This window comes from Geospiza fortis, unplaced genomic scaffold (genome assembly GCF_000277835.1).
Source record: "Geospiza fortis unplaced genomic scaffold, GeoFor_1.0 scaffold16, whole genome shotgun sequence".
Classification (NCBI taxonomy): domain Eukaryota; kingdom Metazoa; phylum Chordata; class Aves; order Passeriformes; family Thraupidae; genus Geospiza; species Geospiza fortis.
This window is the reverse complement of record NW_005054302.1, coordinates 2,166,278-2,181,636: the sequence shown is the minus strand read 5'-3', so window position 1 is coordinate 2,181,636 and position 15,359 is coordinate 2,166,278. Positions and strand designations below refer to the sequence as shown.

Here is a 15,359-nt window from a genome sequence, read left to right as displayed (position 1 = left end):
CCGGGCGCCTGTGCCCCGGGCTCGGAGCGTTCCCTCGGCCTGCTCCGCTTCCCGCCGGGCACCTCTGCCCCGGGCTCTGAGCGCTCCCCGGGCCTGTCCCGCTTCCCGCTGGGCATCTCTGCTCCGAGCTCGGAGCGCTCCCGCAGCCTGCCCCGCTTCCCGGGTCACCGGCGCCCGAACCGGCCGCACCGGGGCCTCTGCCAGCTGATACCTGTCCTACACGTTCTCCAGTAAAACCTAAGGCCCTTCTAAAATGGGGTTTTTTTCGGTCTAGATGTTTCTGTGGTACAAACTGGTGACGTATGGCTTACGGGGAAAAACTTCGTCTTGCTGAAAATTTCACAAAGCCCTTTCCTCCGCCTGAGTGTCCTTGTATCTCTCTCGTTGTCATTTGAGAAGTGCAACTGTTCCTCCTGAATTAACCCACTGTGCCCTTTCCAGCTGGGTCCTGTGATCCACGCTCGGATTCAGCTACTGTGGGAACGTGCCCACATTCCCCTGATACTCTGAAGTGCTGATGGGAAGTCAGGCCTTAAGCTCCTAACACTGCTTTTCATGATGTGGACCCATCTCCATTGGCATCTCCGCTTTATTCTCTTCTAAGAGAAGTAAAGGAGACTTCCCTTTTTTTTTCTTTTTAATTTTTTTTGACTTTTAGAAGAAAAGGAGTCAGGGGAGGGGGGAAGAAGAAGAAGAAGGAAGTTCGGGGGGAAAAAAATGACAGAATTTTAATGTATATTTTATTTCCTGTTTGATGGCACAGGAAATAACTCTTGATCAGTTCTCTGGTATGGCTGCTTCAATGTTGATTAAATATTATCTTTAATCCGGGAGAATTTGTTTTGCACCAGCTAATTCTGAAGTACAGCAGCTTTATGCTGTATTTTTGCACTGCCCTTGAATATCTGCCTACATCAGAGAATCCACATGGCACTTCCTGCTATGACTCCATTTTGCTCAATTTCAGACCTGTGACTACACAGAGAGAATATAACCATATTTAAAAGCTGTAAATGAAACTAGATTGTGCCACACAGCAAGCAGCTTCTGCAGAGGTATCAAACTACACTAATTTCAACTTTAAAAATTATTTTAAAGTGGTTGGATGGAAACTAACCAAGTTTCAAGTCCATCTACACATGCCACATTGGAAGATATAAACTGGCTTGGAAATAACTGCTGCTTCTTGTTTATACAAGATATCCCATGCGACATAATTCCGGAACTTTTGTCTTTTATTTCATCCCACTTTGCTTTAAAATGTGTTCTTCAGAACTGGGGTACACACCCCTGTGAATGCCTACAGTAAGTCACCAAACCACTAATGTTGTTAAGCCCAGCACTGTAGACTCTGAAGACTTGTTCCCTTGTGCAGAAGCTGTTCCTGAAACCAAGCATTTTCTGTTGAATCCAGCAGAAATTTCCCAGCAGATAACAGCTTTCTCAGGGAGGGCTGAAGGGCTCAGGTTACGCAGCATTCAGGGATAACGCAGAGCTACGGGGCGTGCAGCAGCAGTGGCTCCAGTGGGTCAGCAGTGCTGAACAGGAGGAACCCAGAGAAGGTGGTATCATCATCACCATCTGCATAGAGCCCATTGAAAGCCTCTCCTTGGTGGGCCTGCAGCCACACCTCGTCTCCTCGCTGCAGCTCGAGGATGGCAGCTCCTGAGGCCTGGTCCTCTCCGCTCTGGTACCTGTCCACCGTGTGCAGCATCTTGATGCCGTTCTTCACGAGAGTTACTCGCACGTTCCTCGAGTAGACAGTGATGTGGTAGGTGAAATAGTAAACGCCGGGGTGTTTGCAGGTGAACTTGCCAGTAGCTGAGCTGAAGTCATTCAGACTGTTATACAGCACCTTGTCAAACTTGATTGGGCGATTTGGAGGGGGAAACTTGGTGTTGGCTGTAAGGCCAACACTGAAAGCACTCCTTGGCAGGACTCCTGGGGCACCTACCTCCCCCTTGTCTCCTCTGTCTCCTTTCAAGCCTCTTTCCCCCTGAACTCCTGGATTACCCTGTGGTCCTATACCTCCAATATTACCTTTAGGACCTGGATTACCAATTGGGCCAATCGGCCCTGGGAAACCGACTCTTCCAGGATGGCCAATTTCACCCTTTGTCCCTTTTGGACCTATGGGTCCAATGTCTCCTTTTAACCCCTTTTGTCCTTGCAGTCCCAGCTCTCCCTTCTGACCTTTGTAACCCACTGATCCTATAAATCCTTTTGGTCCCAGTTTCCCAGGTGGTCCTCTTTCTCCTTTATCTCCTTTGTTCCCCTTCTCTTCAACAGTCCCATTGGTTCCTAAAGGGAAAAAAAAAAAAAAACCAACAACAAAACCAAAACCAAATAAAAATAAAAAAAAAAAAAAACCAACAACAAAACCAAAACCAAATAATAATAAAAACAAAACAAAACAACTCCACAACTTTCTTGTGATCCTCCATTGGAAGGCACAAATTGAGGCTCATCATGAGGAGATACATTTGCAGGTGTGCATCTCCACTGTGCATACCCCACTCTGCTCACTGTACACACAGTTTCTAATACATTTAAGTGCAGGATAAGCATAATGTCTGAAGAGCCAGCTGTTTTGTTAGAAAACAGGTGCTCTGGCTGGCAGCAGCAAGAATAAGCTCAAAGAAAGGAAGGTTGTCTGTGGGCTGATGATAACACTGACAGCTCACATCATCTCATGCAAAAGCAACATCTGTCCACACTTTTTTACAGCCTTTGGTGTACAGAATGGGTGAGAGGGTTCACAATTTAATCAGAGGAAGAGGAAGGGTTTTTTTTACAACGCCCTGAACTTAACTTGAACTGTCACATGTTTCTATAATTTCTATGTATAATTTCTACTTCTCTTGGGTTACATAGGTTGCTACTGCAGCACAACTAAAGGTGTTTTGTCCTTGTTACTTGCCACCCTATCCTTCATCCACCATTGATGAGAAGATCAAAGCCTTCAAAACTGCTCTGGTTGCTGCACAAGGTTTTGAAGGTGAAGAACTCATGATGTGAAAGGCACTTTAGCAGTTGATAGACAAAAGACACCAAAAAGAACTATGCACAATCCATCAAGAAAAGAAGCTGATTAATTCTGCTCAATAGCCTTTGGCTTCTCCTGTTAGGAATAATGCTGTTTGTACAGTTTGTTGTTCTCAATTTAGAAATGAGAGAATTTAAAATAGATGAGATTGTATGATGAGTTCACAAACACAAGGGCAGCAGTTCATAGACAAGTATTAAATTGAAGCACTTCTCTGACCTCGTTCACCTTTCTCTCCATTGACACCATCTTTTCCTGGACTTCCAGGAATTCCTGGTTCACCTAGTACAAAAATAAAAACACAGATATTCATTAAACAAATTACCAGAAAATTTGGGAAGAGTCCTTCTTTAATCTTTCCTCCTCAATCCTGGCCAAACAGTAACGTAAACCATACCTTATTCCTGACTTTTAGTGTCTGCCACTGCTGGTAGTTTTATCTTACAGAGAGGTTGACAAAGAGCAGAGAAACTCTGCTTGAGAATGGTGCTTTTGGGGTGCAGATGAAATACTTGGCATAAAGAGGTGAGTTATTGAGACATTTACAGTTGTTGTAACCTGGTGAGGATCACCAATGTGAAAACTTCTCTTGTTGCCTCCATCCATGGAAATTCAGCAAGAAGCATTGCTGGGGCAGGAAGCCTTGCAGTTAGACAAGAATGTGGTTTTGTGGTGGGCCTGGCAGTGCTGGTTTAATGATTGGACTAGATCATCTTAGAGGCCTTTTCCAGCTGTAATGATTCTGTGATTCTAAGAGTGGTGAACTCCCACCTCAAGAAGAGACATGCAGGAGTTTAACCGATGGCAATGGATCATTACAGTGGAATAATATTGCCTAGAAAGCTGAGGAAGGCATTCACACTCTTTATCCCTGTATTTAGCATGACATGGACTTTCCACTGCTCTACAGAGAGCAATTATAGAAGTGATTTTTGTAGTACAGAGGTAGTACAGATGCCCAAGAGGTCCGTGATCAAATAACTGGATACATCCTGAGTGCAGCAACAGAAGAAACAGAGTTGGCATTTTGGTTGTAATTATATTCCAAGAGTAGCTCCCAGTCATATGGACCAGAGAACAGTTCTTTAGCAGTTTCCTGCGCATTGGGTGCATCCCAGCATCTGCTGAAATTTCATTGACTTGGTAAGGAACAAAATTAATTCTCATATATTAAACCACAAAGATGTATCTATATAGAGTGTAAAAATGGTGCATTCGCCCCACTTTATTCAAACAAAGAACAGTCAGTAGAGTCATCATAACAGATGAATTTAGGAAAAATGTTGGCGAGTTTATCAGAATCTAATGGTATCATGATAACTTACTGGAGTGCAGGAAAGGCCTCTAGAAAATAAATGAAAATATGAAAGCTTTAGGTTTTCTGTTTTTCAGACCTTTCTGGAACCCTGCATACAGAAGAAGAGGGCAGTTAAATGTATGTGCCTATTAAGATGCTAATGGAAATATTTGTTTCTTTTTATATTTTAAAAGGTGGTAAAGTGTTATATGTCCACATGCCTGCAGATTTATCACCTTGTGCAACCCGGGCCTTGATATTCCAGCATGGATATAAGGGCCATCATTAACCTAAGGCTTAAGGTATTATGGGGGTGATTAGCTTTAGGATGCTGAGATTATCTCTGGCTTTGATATCTCACACAAATCTCTATTATAGCCTGCTAGAGCAGAAATAAATCCTACATTGTTGTTCAATAGTCTCCATTTCTGAACTCACTCTAGTGACTCTTGAGTTACAGCAAGTAGACACACTCAGAATCAAGTCCTACCAATGTATAATTTAGATAAGAAAGAGAAGTCTTCTTACCACTGCATACTTCCTACGACACCAAACAAGGTATCAGTTGTTGCTTTTTTGTTTACTGGGCTTGAAGCTCTTTGCAGAAATATAGTTTCTATCTTAGAGGAGTAGAAGTAGTTAGGAGTAGGTTTGCAGGCTTTAAAATTTTCAAATACACTTGATACACATGATAGAAAGTAAAGCCTTTTTTCCTTTTGTTTTTATCCCATGACCCTGACATCTCCATAGTATTTGCTGTCTTGCTTTCATTAAGCCTTTTTTTATATTTCCTTTTTCGAACAGGTAAATGACAAATGTCTGAAATGTTTTCTGCAGGCTAGGCAGAATAATCCCATTCATGCAGAGTAACTACAGACAAATTTGGGAGTAAATGGCCTTGCATTTGATATATTAAATCATTCATTCTGAACACAGTACCTGTATCTCCCTTGTCTCCTTTTGTCCCGTCACGTCCATCCCGACCAGGTATGCCATTGTGCCCAGGATTGCCAGGGATGCCAGGATACCCTTGGGTGCAGGCGTCCTGGCTCTGTGTTCCTGCTGTGCTGACTACAACAGCCAGCAGTACAATCCAGCTTTTCATTCTTTAGATAGGTTATGTGATTTTGGCTGAAATATTTAAGAAGAAAAAGTACATCTGCCTATGCCTACCTTAGAAAGGAACGCAGGGTGGTGCAGGGAGGAAAATAAGGAAATGGGGTTTCACCATGTCTATTCTTTCGTTTTATTTATAAATCTTTCTATAGCATAATTACAGTCCTGGAGACTACCAAGCGCTATTTTAAATAATTATTTAATGGACATATCAGTCCTGGCATCATTCTACATTTAAAATATTAGCTTTACACAATTCTCCATCCACATTTCTCCCTGCACCTACTTGTGACTGCACAGTTGTACCAGGAGATAGATAATGTCATGGGAGGTGAGCTAAGGCAATTCAACCCCCTCATTCAGCACAAAGCAATCACTTCTAATTTTTTAAAAATTTTTTTTATTATTATTCACTCAAATTAGTCCCCTGCTGGGTTAATAGGTTGACTGACCTCAGAGGAGGGGTTAGAGCTGGAGCAGAGTGAGATGAGGGCAAAGGTGTGAGGGATCAAGAGAGTTTTTTGGCGAAAACAAGTCCTTAGCTGGGTACTCCCAATTCATGTAACTTTGCCACTAAAAGATAAGAGAGTCCCTCCTATATAATCTTTTTTTAATATAGGCCCATTGAAATACATTAAGGCTTAATCCTGGACACAGCCGGTTTAATTGAGTGTAAGAGCAATTGTTGGGAATAGATTAGACTGAGGAATAAAAAGCAAATAGCAACAAAATGAATACCTGTTTTATTTGGAATTAATATCCAGAAATGCTAATGCACAGAAGCTTCAGCTATATAGGTTAATACTTAAACAGGTAAAAGTGATTGTTAGTATGAGTAAATGTTACACAATTGGCTTTGGAATTAGTTCTTTTATTAATGAGGAGTAAGATCAGTATTTCTTTTGCAATATGAACTAGCATTAACTAAAAAAATTATGTCTTCTCTTTAATCCCTTCACCACAATTTCTCAGTCTCGTGAAACAATGTGCACAAATACCATGTAGAGAGACACCAGTATGTCCACAATAAGAATAATTAAACCCTTAATCTAATTTATATAGTAAGACTTCAGCTTTGGGACATGCTCCTTAATCTTTTTATTCTGTGTTAGGAAAGTTCCCCATTTTGGAACCTTTATTAGAAATTATTTATGGTGTCTTTGCCAATGGATTTATTCAGACATGTTTGATCACCATGTTTGTCTGCTGCTCCTGGGTGGCACTAAAGAAAGGTGAAAACAGATAAAAAATTGATCCTTCTCAGCTATATAAATATTTGCTGCCTTAGTCAAAGGACTCCATAAGCATTCAAAAGGAAGTGATGCTCTGTATGACACATCCTACAGAGAAGTCTGACAGTCCTTGTCCACTTACAGAGAACCCCATTCCCAGTTGTCTAGGGAAGAATTTCCTGCCTAAAGAATAGACAGTGTGGTTGGTCCCCATACATGCACTCCTGTCTACAACCTGACATCATCATCATCATCATATATATAGGACCTTTGTTCTTACCTTGTTCACTTGGTACTTGCAGTGTTCTTGGACATCTTTAAACTGAGTATAGAAACTTCATGTAAAGGAATGCACACTCCAATATGTGCCTTGAGGACAAGCACTTGTTTGGTCACTAAATTCTCAAAGGTCAGTGATTTAATTTTGAGAGCTGTTCAATAATTAAAACAGAGGTTTAAAGTGGAATCTTTCTATTTATTCCAATATTAAACTGAAGTGCTCTGTACTTTGGCTTTTACCACTGTTACATAAAAGGAAGTTGTTAAAACAGATTAATAAGGCTTTGATTTCCTGTTCCTTTGTACAAATATATCACACAAATGTTAGCCTCTGACATTGGATGATTTGTGGGATGGAAGGCATGTCTCACAACCATTATTGTGCTGCTAAAATATGAAGGTAACTTCTGAATTAGGTAATTTACAATGGATTTAGGGACAAAGACTATAGAAATTTTAAAAAATGCTGATAATGTGGCATTATAATTATTAGGTGATTATGGAAAAAAAGTAATAAGGTTGAATTAAAAATAGAATAAATAGAATTACAAAGTTTTTCATGTGTAATAAGGAGGTTCTCTATCTAGCTATTCAAGCAACAGTCAAAGTTATTGGGTTACTAAATTATGTATTAGTGGTAACTAATTTGAAAAAAAGCCACAACTCAATTCTTAACAGTGTCTTTTTGAAACTACTGGAACTGCTGTTGTTTAAGGACTAGTGGAAGTCAACTGAGCTTATCATCAACTCCCTAAATGCTGATCATCAACAGTGAAGGATAAAACCAAAAGTAAAGTGAGTTAATGTGTCAGAGGAAGTGGCCTTAATTCACCCTTGTTGGTTCAAGCGACTGCAAAGTGTCTGAGGGTGTCACCACACTGCAAAGATGTGACACGTGTGCTCTGCACACATCAAAGAACATTCCCTCAGCACTGCAGAGAAACGAAGTTTTCTGTAACATCTTCACCACCACCCTGTGGCGACACCAAAATATTGCAAGAGTTGAGTTGCCCTGGCTTGAACCTGGGACATCGTGTCCGCCGCGCTCTGGGGAAAAGGCGGGACCATGGGCAGCAATTCGCTGCTCTACTTGAATGAACTTCTGTAGCCAAATTAATCTTGCTGCTATGCTAACTGAGAAGAAGAAGCGAGAGCCACAATAAACAATCCTTTTCTCTTTACTCATTAAGCGCCATCTGAAATTTTCTAACCATGCTTAGCCTCAGCCTCCTTTCTCACTTAAAAGTTTGCATCATTAAAAACCAGCCCATCCTGCCAGTTAGGAATAACGTCATTCATTAGTTACCTATACCTTGATGGACTCTGCAGTTAGTCTGGTTTGATGCATTTTTAGCAGACAACCAAGAAAACTGCTGTAAAAATAGCCTTTAAGACAAATGTTTCCTTCAGCTGCTTTTTAGTGCCTTGTCTCATTACAGAATAATGATTTGAAAATAATTACATGGGAGCAAGAGTTCATCATTTGCTCTTAAAAAACATTGAAAGGCAGGAGATGCAGAGGATTTTAGATTGACTGCTGTGCTAATTACCTTTGGTAGCAGATGAATATGACAGCAACGACCATGATGGCTAATTAGATATACCTGAACTTATTAGCAGAGCAGTTTCTAGACACTTTTTCAGTCAGTATCTCTAAAATCTGGGGTGTGCTTATAGGAAGAGGCCATGGTGCACCTGGGGCTCCTCCTTTCCTCTTACGCAGTTTCAGCTTTGCTGAAAAAAAAAAATCCCTGGGAGAAACAGTGGATAAATCCTACATCACCTTGTGTTTGGAGAGAAACTCAGCCCTTGAAGAGCAGTGGTACTCCTTCCTCTCAGATCTGCCCTTCTGAACTTCACTGATGTGACTCCAGTTATGCGGATGGACACCTTCCAACCCCTGCTTGTCCGCAGAGTGGTTTGGCTGCCAATGCAGGTGTCCCACTCTGAATGCTTACAACATTAAAATGACTCAGATAAATGTTGTCCAGGTGTCAATCACACATACACACCCCCCCAATCCCCCCCAAGATGCACAACAGAAATAACAGAAATGTAGGATGTAATGATGTGTTGTAAACAGACAATGATGTAATGTAAACAGAGGGAAGGTGTGATGGATGTGGGTCACTTGTCTGGTGCAACCTGCTGTAGGTGCCAGCAGAGACATTTGGGGATGCCCCATGGATGAAGCCTACAAAGGAGGTGCAGGTGTAAACACATGTACACACACACACACCTACACACACACACACACAAACACACAAACACACGTCTGTTTTTTGAAATCAGAGCTTCAATTCCTAATAGTGGCAGTAGGTGAGTTCTCAACTCCAAGCACTGGACAAGTTCTGATTGCAGTGAACTAAACAGGGACTTAAGATTAACAAAAAAAGTGTGCTAACAGTTTATACAGCTTTATCATATTCTCATAATTAGATATCCTCCAGACATAGTAACTAGATTTTGTAAAGCATTTAGAAACACATTTATTTGTATAAGGAGTATTTATGTGCCTTCCTTACAAACTACATGGTGTGCTGTTTTTCACTGCTGAGTTTTTCGTTTCTCCTCTGATTCTGGAACATGAAAAAGCCTGAATCCTTGTCTCTCTTACCAAGCACAGATCATTATGCAGCCTTTGGAAAAAACCTAAACAACAACAAAAAAATCTAAGACAAGCAGTGCTACTTCTGTGCAAACTAAAAGCTCCATCTGATAGATCAGCTCTCAAGGAACTTAAAAGCTGAAAGTACAGAACAATTTAGAGGATTTAGAGGACTGCCCAAGCATGAAATAAAAGGCACAAATGAGCTCACCCTAGCCAGATGAACCACAGGGTCCTTAGAAAGCCTACTGATTGCTACATCCTACTCCAGTGTTTGCTTCGGGTATGTTTTTATGTCATCCAATCTATCTCACTAAGTGCTCAAACTGTGCCTTTCACTTTAATGTTGGAGCACTCAGCACACATCCCACCACAGCAGCAACCTTGGGAGGCAGAAACTCTCAGCTGTGAGATGAACCAAGAAATATAAGAGCCCAGACGTTGGAAAGAGGGGTAAAGAATTAGCAAACCAACTATTGTGCCAGCAGTTGAACTCATCAAAATGTTTCTGATGAAAAGATTTCAGCAAAGTATGTTATTTTGTTAAAGCTGGTCTCAGCAAAATACAATTTTCAACACAGCCTGGAGCAGGAAGGACACAGGCACACCTTTCAGATGTGGTCCTCTGCCCTGTCAAAATAATAAGACACAAAATTTCCCTGAATCGGAGAAGTCAAATCCCCAGCTGTGTTGCCCATTGCTCTATCAAGCAGACAGGTAAGCCTGTTCACACATGTGCAGAACACGCCTTTTGGGTGAACCCCTTTAAATGGGTTTGCTTTCGTTCCAAAGAAAATAAAATTAAATCCTCCTTACCTGCCCTGCAAAACTTAAGTCACCATCTTCTGTTAGCAGGAGCTTTATTAGCACAGAAGCTGCACCTGCATGTATTGCAAGGGGTACTGTGTGAAGCCTCTGCCAGGACAAGGTAAAGCACAGTAATGTCAGGCTGAGACAGCAACAAGTACAGGCTTTGCCTGAACAGTGAAGAGTTCAATACCAGAACCAGGCTTAGGCATTGTTAAAATAAACTTGTGCTGAGAAGTACTGAAGCTGTTACTGGGAAAACAAGAGAGCGTGGTGTGACTTTTTTCTTTAAAATACTAGAAGAAATATGACAGTTGATACATTTTCGCATCATGAAGGAAATTTCATGGACAATATAAAAACCACAACAATTTTAAAACTGCACATAAAGTTTTATAAGACACAGATGAGGAACTTCAGCTTTGTATATTATTTAATTCAACCATGTACAATAAGAGAAAAATAATAGGAATGTAAGTTTGTAGTTATTTCCAGAAAATAGATTCATTTGACAAACAACATTCAAAGAGTAAATAACCTTGCAATGCAGTTACTCCAGAAGAAATGCACATCAAGCTACTGCTGTCCTATACATTGTACTTCAGCTGTCAACAGCCAATTCCTCTGCTCTGCAGCCAGGACATTTCATTTACAACGTGTAACAGCACACACACAGGGTGAGGTGCACAAAGCAATGTATGGAAGGTATAATGTTACAAAACACCAAAATAAAATATATATGCAAGTTATCCCTAGTATTTACAACAAAGAGTTTTAAATTAGAGATCATTTAGAAGGCATCTCCTACATACAAATGCCACACATATAGAAAAGAAAGCAGAAAGGCAGTCAGAGAAAGGTACTGTGTTAGTTATGGCTAAAGACCTTTGGCTCCAAAATTGTGATATAATTATTTCCAAAAGACAACTAAAATGTGGAACATTTGAGAAGTCTGTCTTTGAACTCAGTTCTTACGCTGACCACTAAAATTCAATGTGAAATTTAGCATGGCAAGAGCCACTTGTAAAACAATCTTATTATTTTATACATCAAATGCTCTGAGTTGGATGCAATTATGGTTTGGCATTTCCTAACTCAGTGGGAACACATTTGAGAACAATTATATTTTACTGCATCTCATGCAAAAAGTCTGAGGTTATCTGCTCAGCAGGCCATCAGGAAGGCTCCAGCTGGGCTTTATCAAAATGAGGCACAAATGTTCTTAGTTGTTGCCCTAGAATTTTTTATAGTAACTTAAAGCATGCAAGTGGAAAAGAACAGATGTTGCCATCACAGCTTTCTGATGATATATATAAGTTTTGTCACCAGAAGGAGAATCAGGGCAAGAGTTTCTACAATTCAAACTTCTACATTTTAGTTGCAACTCCTTCCCACAAACTCTGAAGTGAGGCTAGCTCCCAAGTAAATATTTGTCTTAATTGTTGAATAAGATGTGTTTTCATTTCACTATAATTTGTTTAAAAGACTATGGCATAGTATAAATTTGGCCTGTCTTACTGTATTTGATCTTAATTGCAAAGAAAGAGCATTACAAAACAACCATGTCTACATGAAGGGTACTATATGTAAAACTGTCCTGAGTAATCTGCACCATGAAATATTTTATCTCTTTGAAATTCACTTATTGAGAAAAAACCTATTGCATCCAAAACCATATGCAAACATTTCTGTTCATTTTTAGGGCTAAGGCACCAGGACTAATACACGGGAAGAGCCTTCATGGGCACTGACATGTCAAAAGAAAGATCCCCAAACCTTTTTTTTCCAGGACCCCAAAGAACTGAGCACTGGAAGGAAGTTGGTTTCAGCAAAGACACATGTAAATGTGGATCTCATAATGTCTTCAAGGTCCAGCTAGCAAAGTTTCTGGGTGAGCACTACAATCCAACTTCAGCCTTTTTTTTGCACTTAGAACAAGTCTTTCAGAATGTGATTATGAAAAACATCATCTTCACTCACACCGTATGTGCATCTCATTGGTTTACAGGCCTGAATGTGGCAAGTACCCACAAAAATGGGTATAGAAGAAACGCAAAAGGCTTACTCATTTGAGGGGAAGGGTGTGCATCCATGCCTGCATTTGGAAGTCTGCTCCTTGTGTTTAAATTGTGCATTTAGATCTATTTTTAAAAATCTGAGCAGCAATAGCTGGCTTAAACATCAAGAGAAATATACAAGCAGCTTTTTTCACTGACTTCCCTGTGCATTTTCTTTCAGCTGGATCACTGCAAATGTCAGTGTGCACTTCCAGTTCTTAACTAGTTTACATCATCTCCCATTGCTATGGGAAAGCACAAGCAATGAAATTTACTATGCAGGGCACAATTTGGCTGAGCATACCAGACTTTGCCTTATTGCTGAGCTATATACACAAGGCATTTGAAATGTACAGTTGTCAAAAAGATGTAATTTAAAATCAAAACCACAAACTTGAGCTTTGCAGAAGTGGCCACAAAGTTATGAAATCACAAAACCTAGTTAATAGTTGGCTTCACAACACTGATGGTAAATAAAAATGTGGAGGTAACAATAGTAGTAGGAACAAATACATCTTTAAAATAAGGCTTTTTGCATTGTTGTTAAAATGCCTGGTGTTTAGCCCCTTGTTTGTTTTTCATATATTACAGATCCATGACAAAGCTGATTGTGCCCACTGTCAAAGAATACCCTTGGATCTATCGTAATTATCAGGTCATGCCCCTAATCAGAAGCATAGGATAAAGTATTTTAAAGACATTCATAGCAAATCAGTTCTGAATCATATTGAGTCTTTACTTCCTTCCATATTCCCAAGAGTCTTCTCATCCTTGATGCAAGCAAGCAAGCAAGCAGAAACAATCAGTGCTACAAATATCAGGATCCTCTTTCTTTCTAGTGGCTTTTTAAAAGTTATTCTCCCAGATCAACTTCATGCCACAGAGGAATTGAAGCAATGCAAATCATGGATTGCATATGCTGGCCAGAACTGACCTTAATCAAGTCAGGTTCTTCCTCTTCCAATGGGACTGATGACACCAAGACAAAAATCCATCTCTGGTCCACACGATTTCTCTGTCCCTTCCAGTAAGGATTTCTCCTTCTTTTTGAAGAAGTTATTGGTCAAAACCCATTGTCAATTGAATGTGTACAAGAAGCATGGAACCAGACCGCTTCAATATATTTACATTACAATTTATTCATTTTCTAAGTCCAGCTATATGAATAAAAATCATGAGATCTATGTAACATAGCCAGCAGTCGCCATGTACTCTCTCAACTCTGATTTTGTACATTCACATTATCTCCGTGAGAAAATAAAAATGTATTTTTTACACAGAGAAATAAACATATTGGAAATACAAAGAAGAGTCTCCCAGGTGAAGAAATGAGTGAAAAAGCGATGTGAAAGCTCTACACTGAAGAGCATACATGCATGCATCTGCTCTGACTGAAATGAATCAATCTGAGATGCCCTGGGCTCCTCTTGTTTCCACCTGTGTGCAATAAATGCACATATCTTTACACATATCTTTCACACTCTGTTCCTGTTTCTACAGGACAGAATAAAATTTCCCTGTTCCAATCTGGAATATGGTAAGGCCTTGCGGGATGTTCTCCTGCCATTTGGCAATGTAATAAAAAGAAAGACAGGAAGGATTAGGGTCCACTAAATTCTGCACCAGCTGGTTAATCACATGGGATATTTCCACCTGATTTTAATGGGTGATCTGTGCTCAGTGCTCCAGAAGGAAGGAGAAAATTCTCCTAAGACTCCTTGCTGATACATCCCTATAGAAAAATTCCTCCCTATCCAAAATTTGGCCATCAATATAAGGTTAAGAAAAATGAAATGTTACAATGACCTGCACAATTCCATCACTACTTCAACTACTTCTTATATCTAAGAAACAGAGATCAAATACTGCTGTTTCTGAGTAACAGCAAGTTGTCTTTGTCAGAAGAGAGACTGCTCTTCATCAGCAATGCTGACACTTGGCAACATGGACTTCAGAGCAGCCCTGACAAACTTCTTTCTTATCCAAGACAAAGGCTGCATTCCTGGCTCAAGGGAACCCAAGGTTCTGCCTCTGAAATGGGAGATTCACTGAGCTCAAGTAAGCTTGACCATGTCTCCAAGGTCCTTCTCTGGAGTGAGTCTCCCTCTGTGCTGATGTCCTTCCAGGTCCTTTGGCCTCTCACTTTTTAAAGGGAGTGAGTTTGTTGAAGGTATGCCAGAAGAGAGATGGCTTCCGCTTGGGTTCTGCCAGAGCAAAGACCTGCTGCTGTGGGACGCTGGTAGGCACGGTGATGTGTCGCTGGTGAAGGGGATGAAGGGTTTGGTGTAGAGGAGGCAGAGGACACCCATTATAGCTCACACCTGCAGAAGAACAGTTGGAGAAAGCACCTGAATAAGCCAGGGAAATTTAAGCACAGAGCCAGGGGACAAGATGATCTTGAATGGCACAGCTACTAAGGGTCACGTTTTCTGATATTTGAGTTTTTAATTGCTGCACTGATTTGGCTTAAGAAGACAACAGTACCAGTAAAAATAATATAACAGAATGACCAAAAACAAGCAGCAGTTTCACACAGCTGGACTATATTGTTTGCACAAATAAATCTTTGTATTTCAAAGGAATTACTTCAAACAGCAGATACTGGTTCTTCGGTCCACTCTCAGAGTAAGGCTGGGTAAAATACTGCTACCAACAAGAATGTTGTTTCTTCCATTTGAAATACATTTTTCTGGGTTAATGTTCTTAAGACTTTGAGCTTTGTGGATTCTGAATAGAATCTCCTAATTACAAACTTTAGCCACTCCCCTGAAAATCCAGACAAGTTCCAGGGGTATCTATTGATTGATTAAGAGAAAATGCTTTAAGAACATTAATCCCAGTGAACAGAAGACAACCTAACATCAACTCCTTCACTCCTAAACTCAGACTTAAATCTTATTCCACTTTTCTCTCAGCA

The 15,359-nt window shown here is 40.4% G+C and overlaps 3 protein-coding genes across 4 annotated transcripts in view; all 3 read right to left on the bottom strand.

Moving 5' to 3' along the window:
* MIPEP (mitochondrial intermediate peptidase) overlaps positions 1 to 1,215 on the bottom strand; it is a 67,248-nt gene extending 66,033 nt beyond the window's left edge. Inside the window, exon 1 of the mRNA XM_005417781.2 lies at positions 1,118 to 1,215. Coding sequence (XP_005417838.1) covers positions 1,118 to 1,215 — 98 coding nt within the window. The remainder of the gene's footprint in view (positions 1 to 1,117) is intronic.
* On the bottom strand, positions 1,075 to 7,085 carry LOC102039287 (complement C1q and tumor necrosis factor-related protein 9A). The gene is made up of 4 exons (XM_005417681.1): positions 6,972 to 7,085; positions 5,283 to 5,474; positions 3,266 to 3,328; positions 1,075 to 2,301 (listed from the first exon to the last, which is right to left on the bottom strand). Exons 2-4 carry the CDS (start codon positions 5,446 to 5,448, stop codon positions 1,496 to 1,498), a joined length of 1,035 nt encoding a protein of 344 aa, XP_005417738.1. The 5' UTR covers positions 5,449 to 5,474; positions 6,972 to 7,085; the 3' UTR covers positions 1,075 to 1,495.
* A 3,671-nt stretch (positions 7,086 to 10,756) lies between these two features.
* SPATA13 (spermatogenesis associated 13) overlaps positions 10,757 to 15,359 on the bottom strand; it is a 169,571-nt gene continuing 164,968 nt past the window's right edge. For both annotated transcript variants that reach the window (XM_014311782.2, XM_031066033.1), the window contains exon 13: positions 10,757 to 14,763. In XM_014311782.2, the coding sequence (XP_014167257.2) occupies positions 14,582 to 14,763 (182 nt within the window). In that variant the 3' untranslated portion in view covers positions 10,757 to 14,581. The remainder of the gene's footprint in view (positions 14,764 to 15,359) is intronic.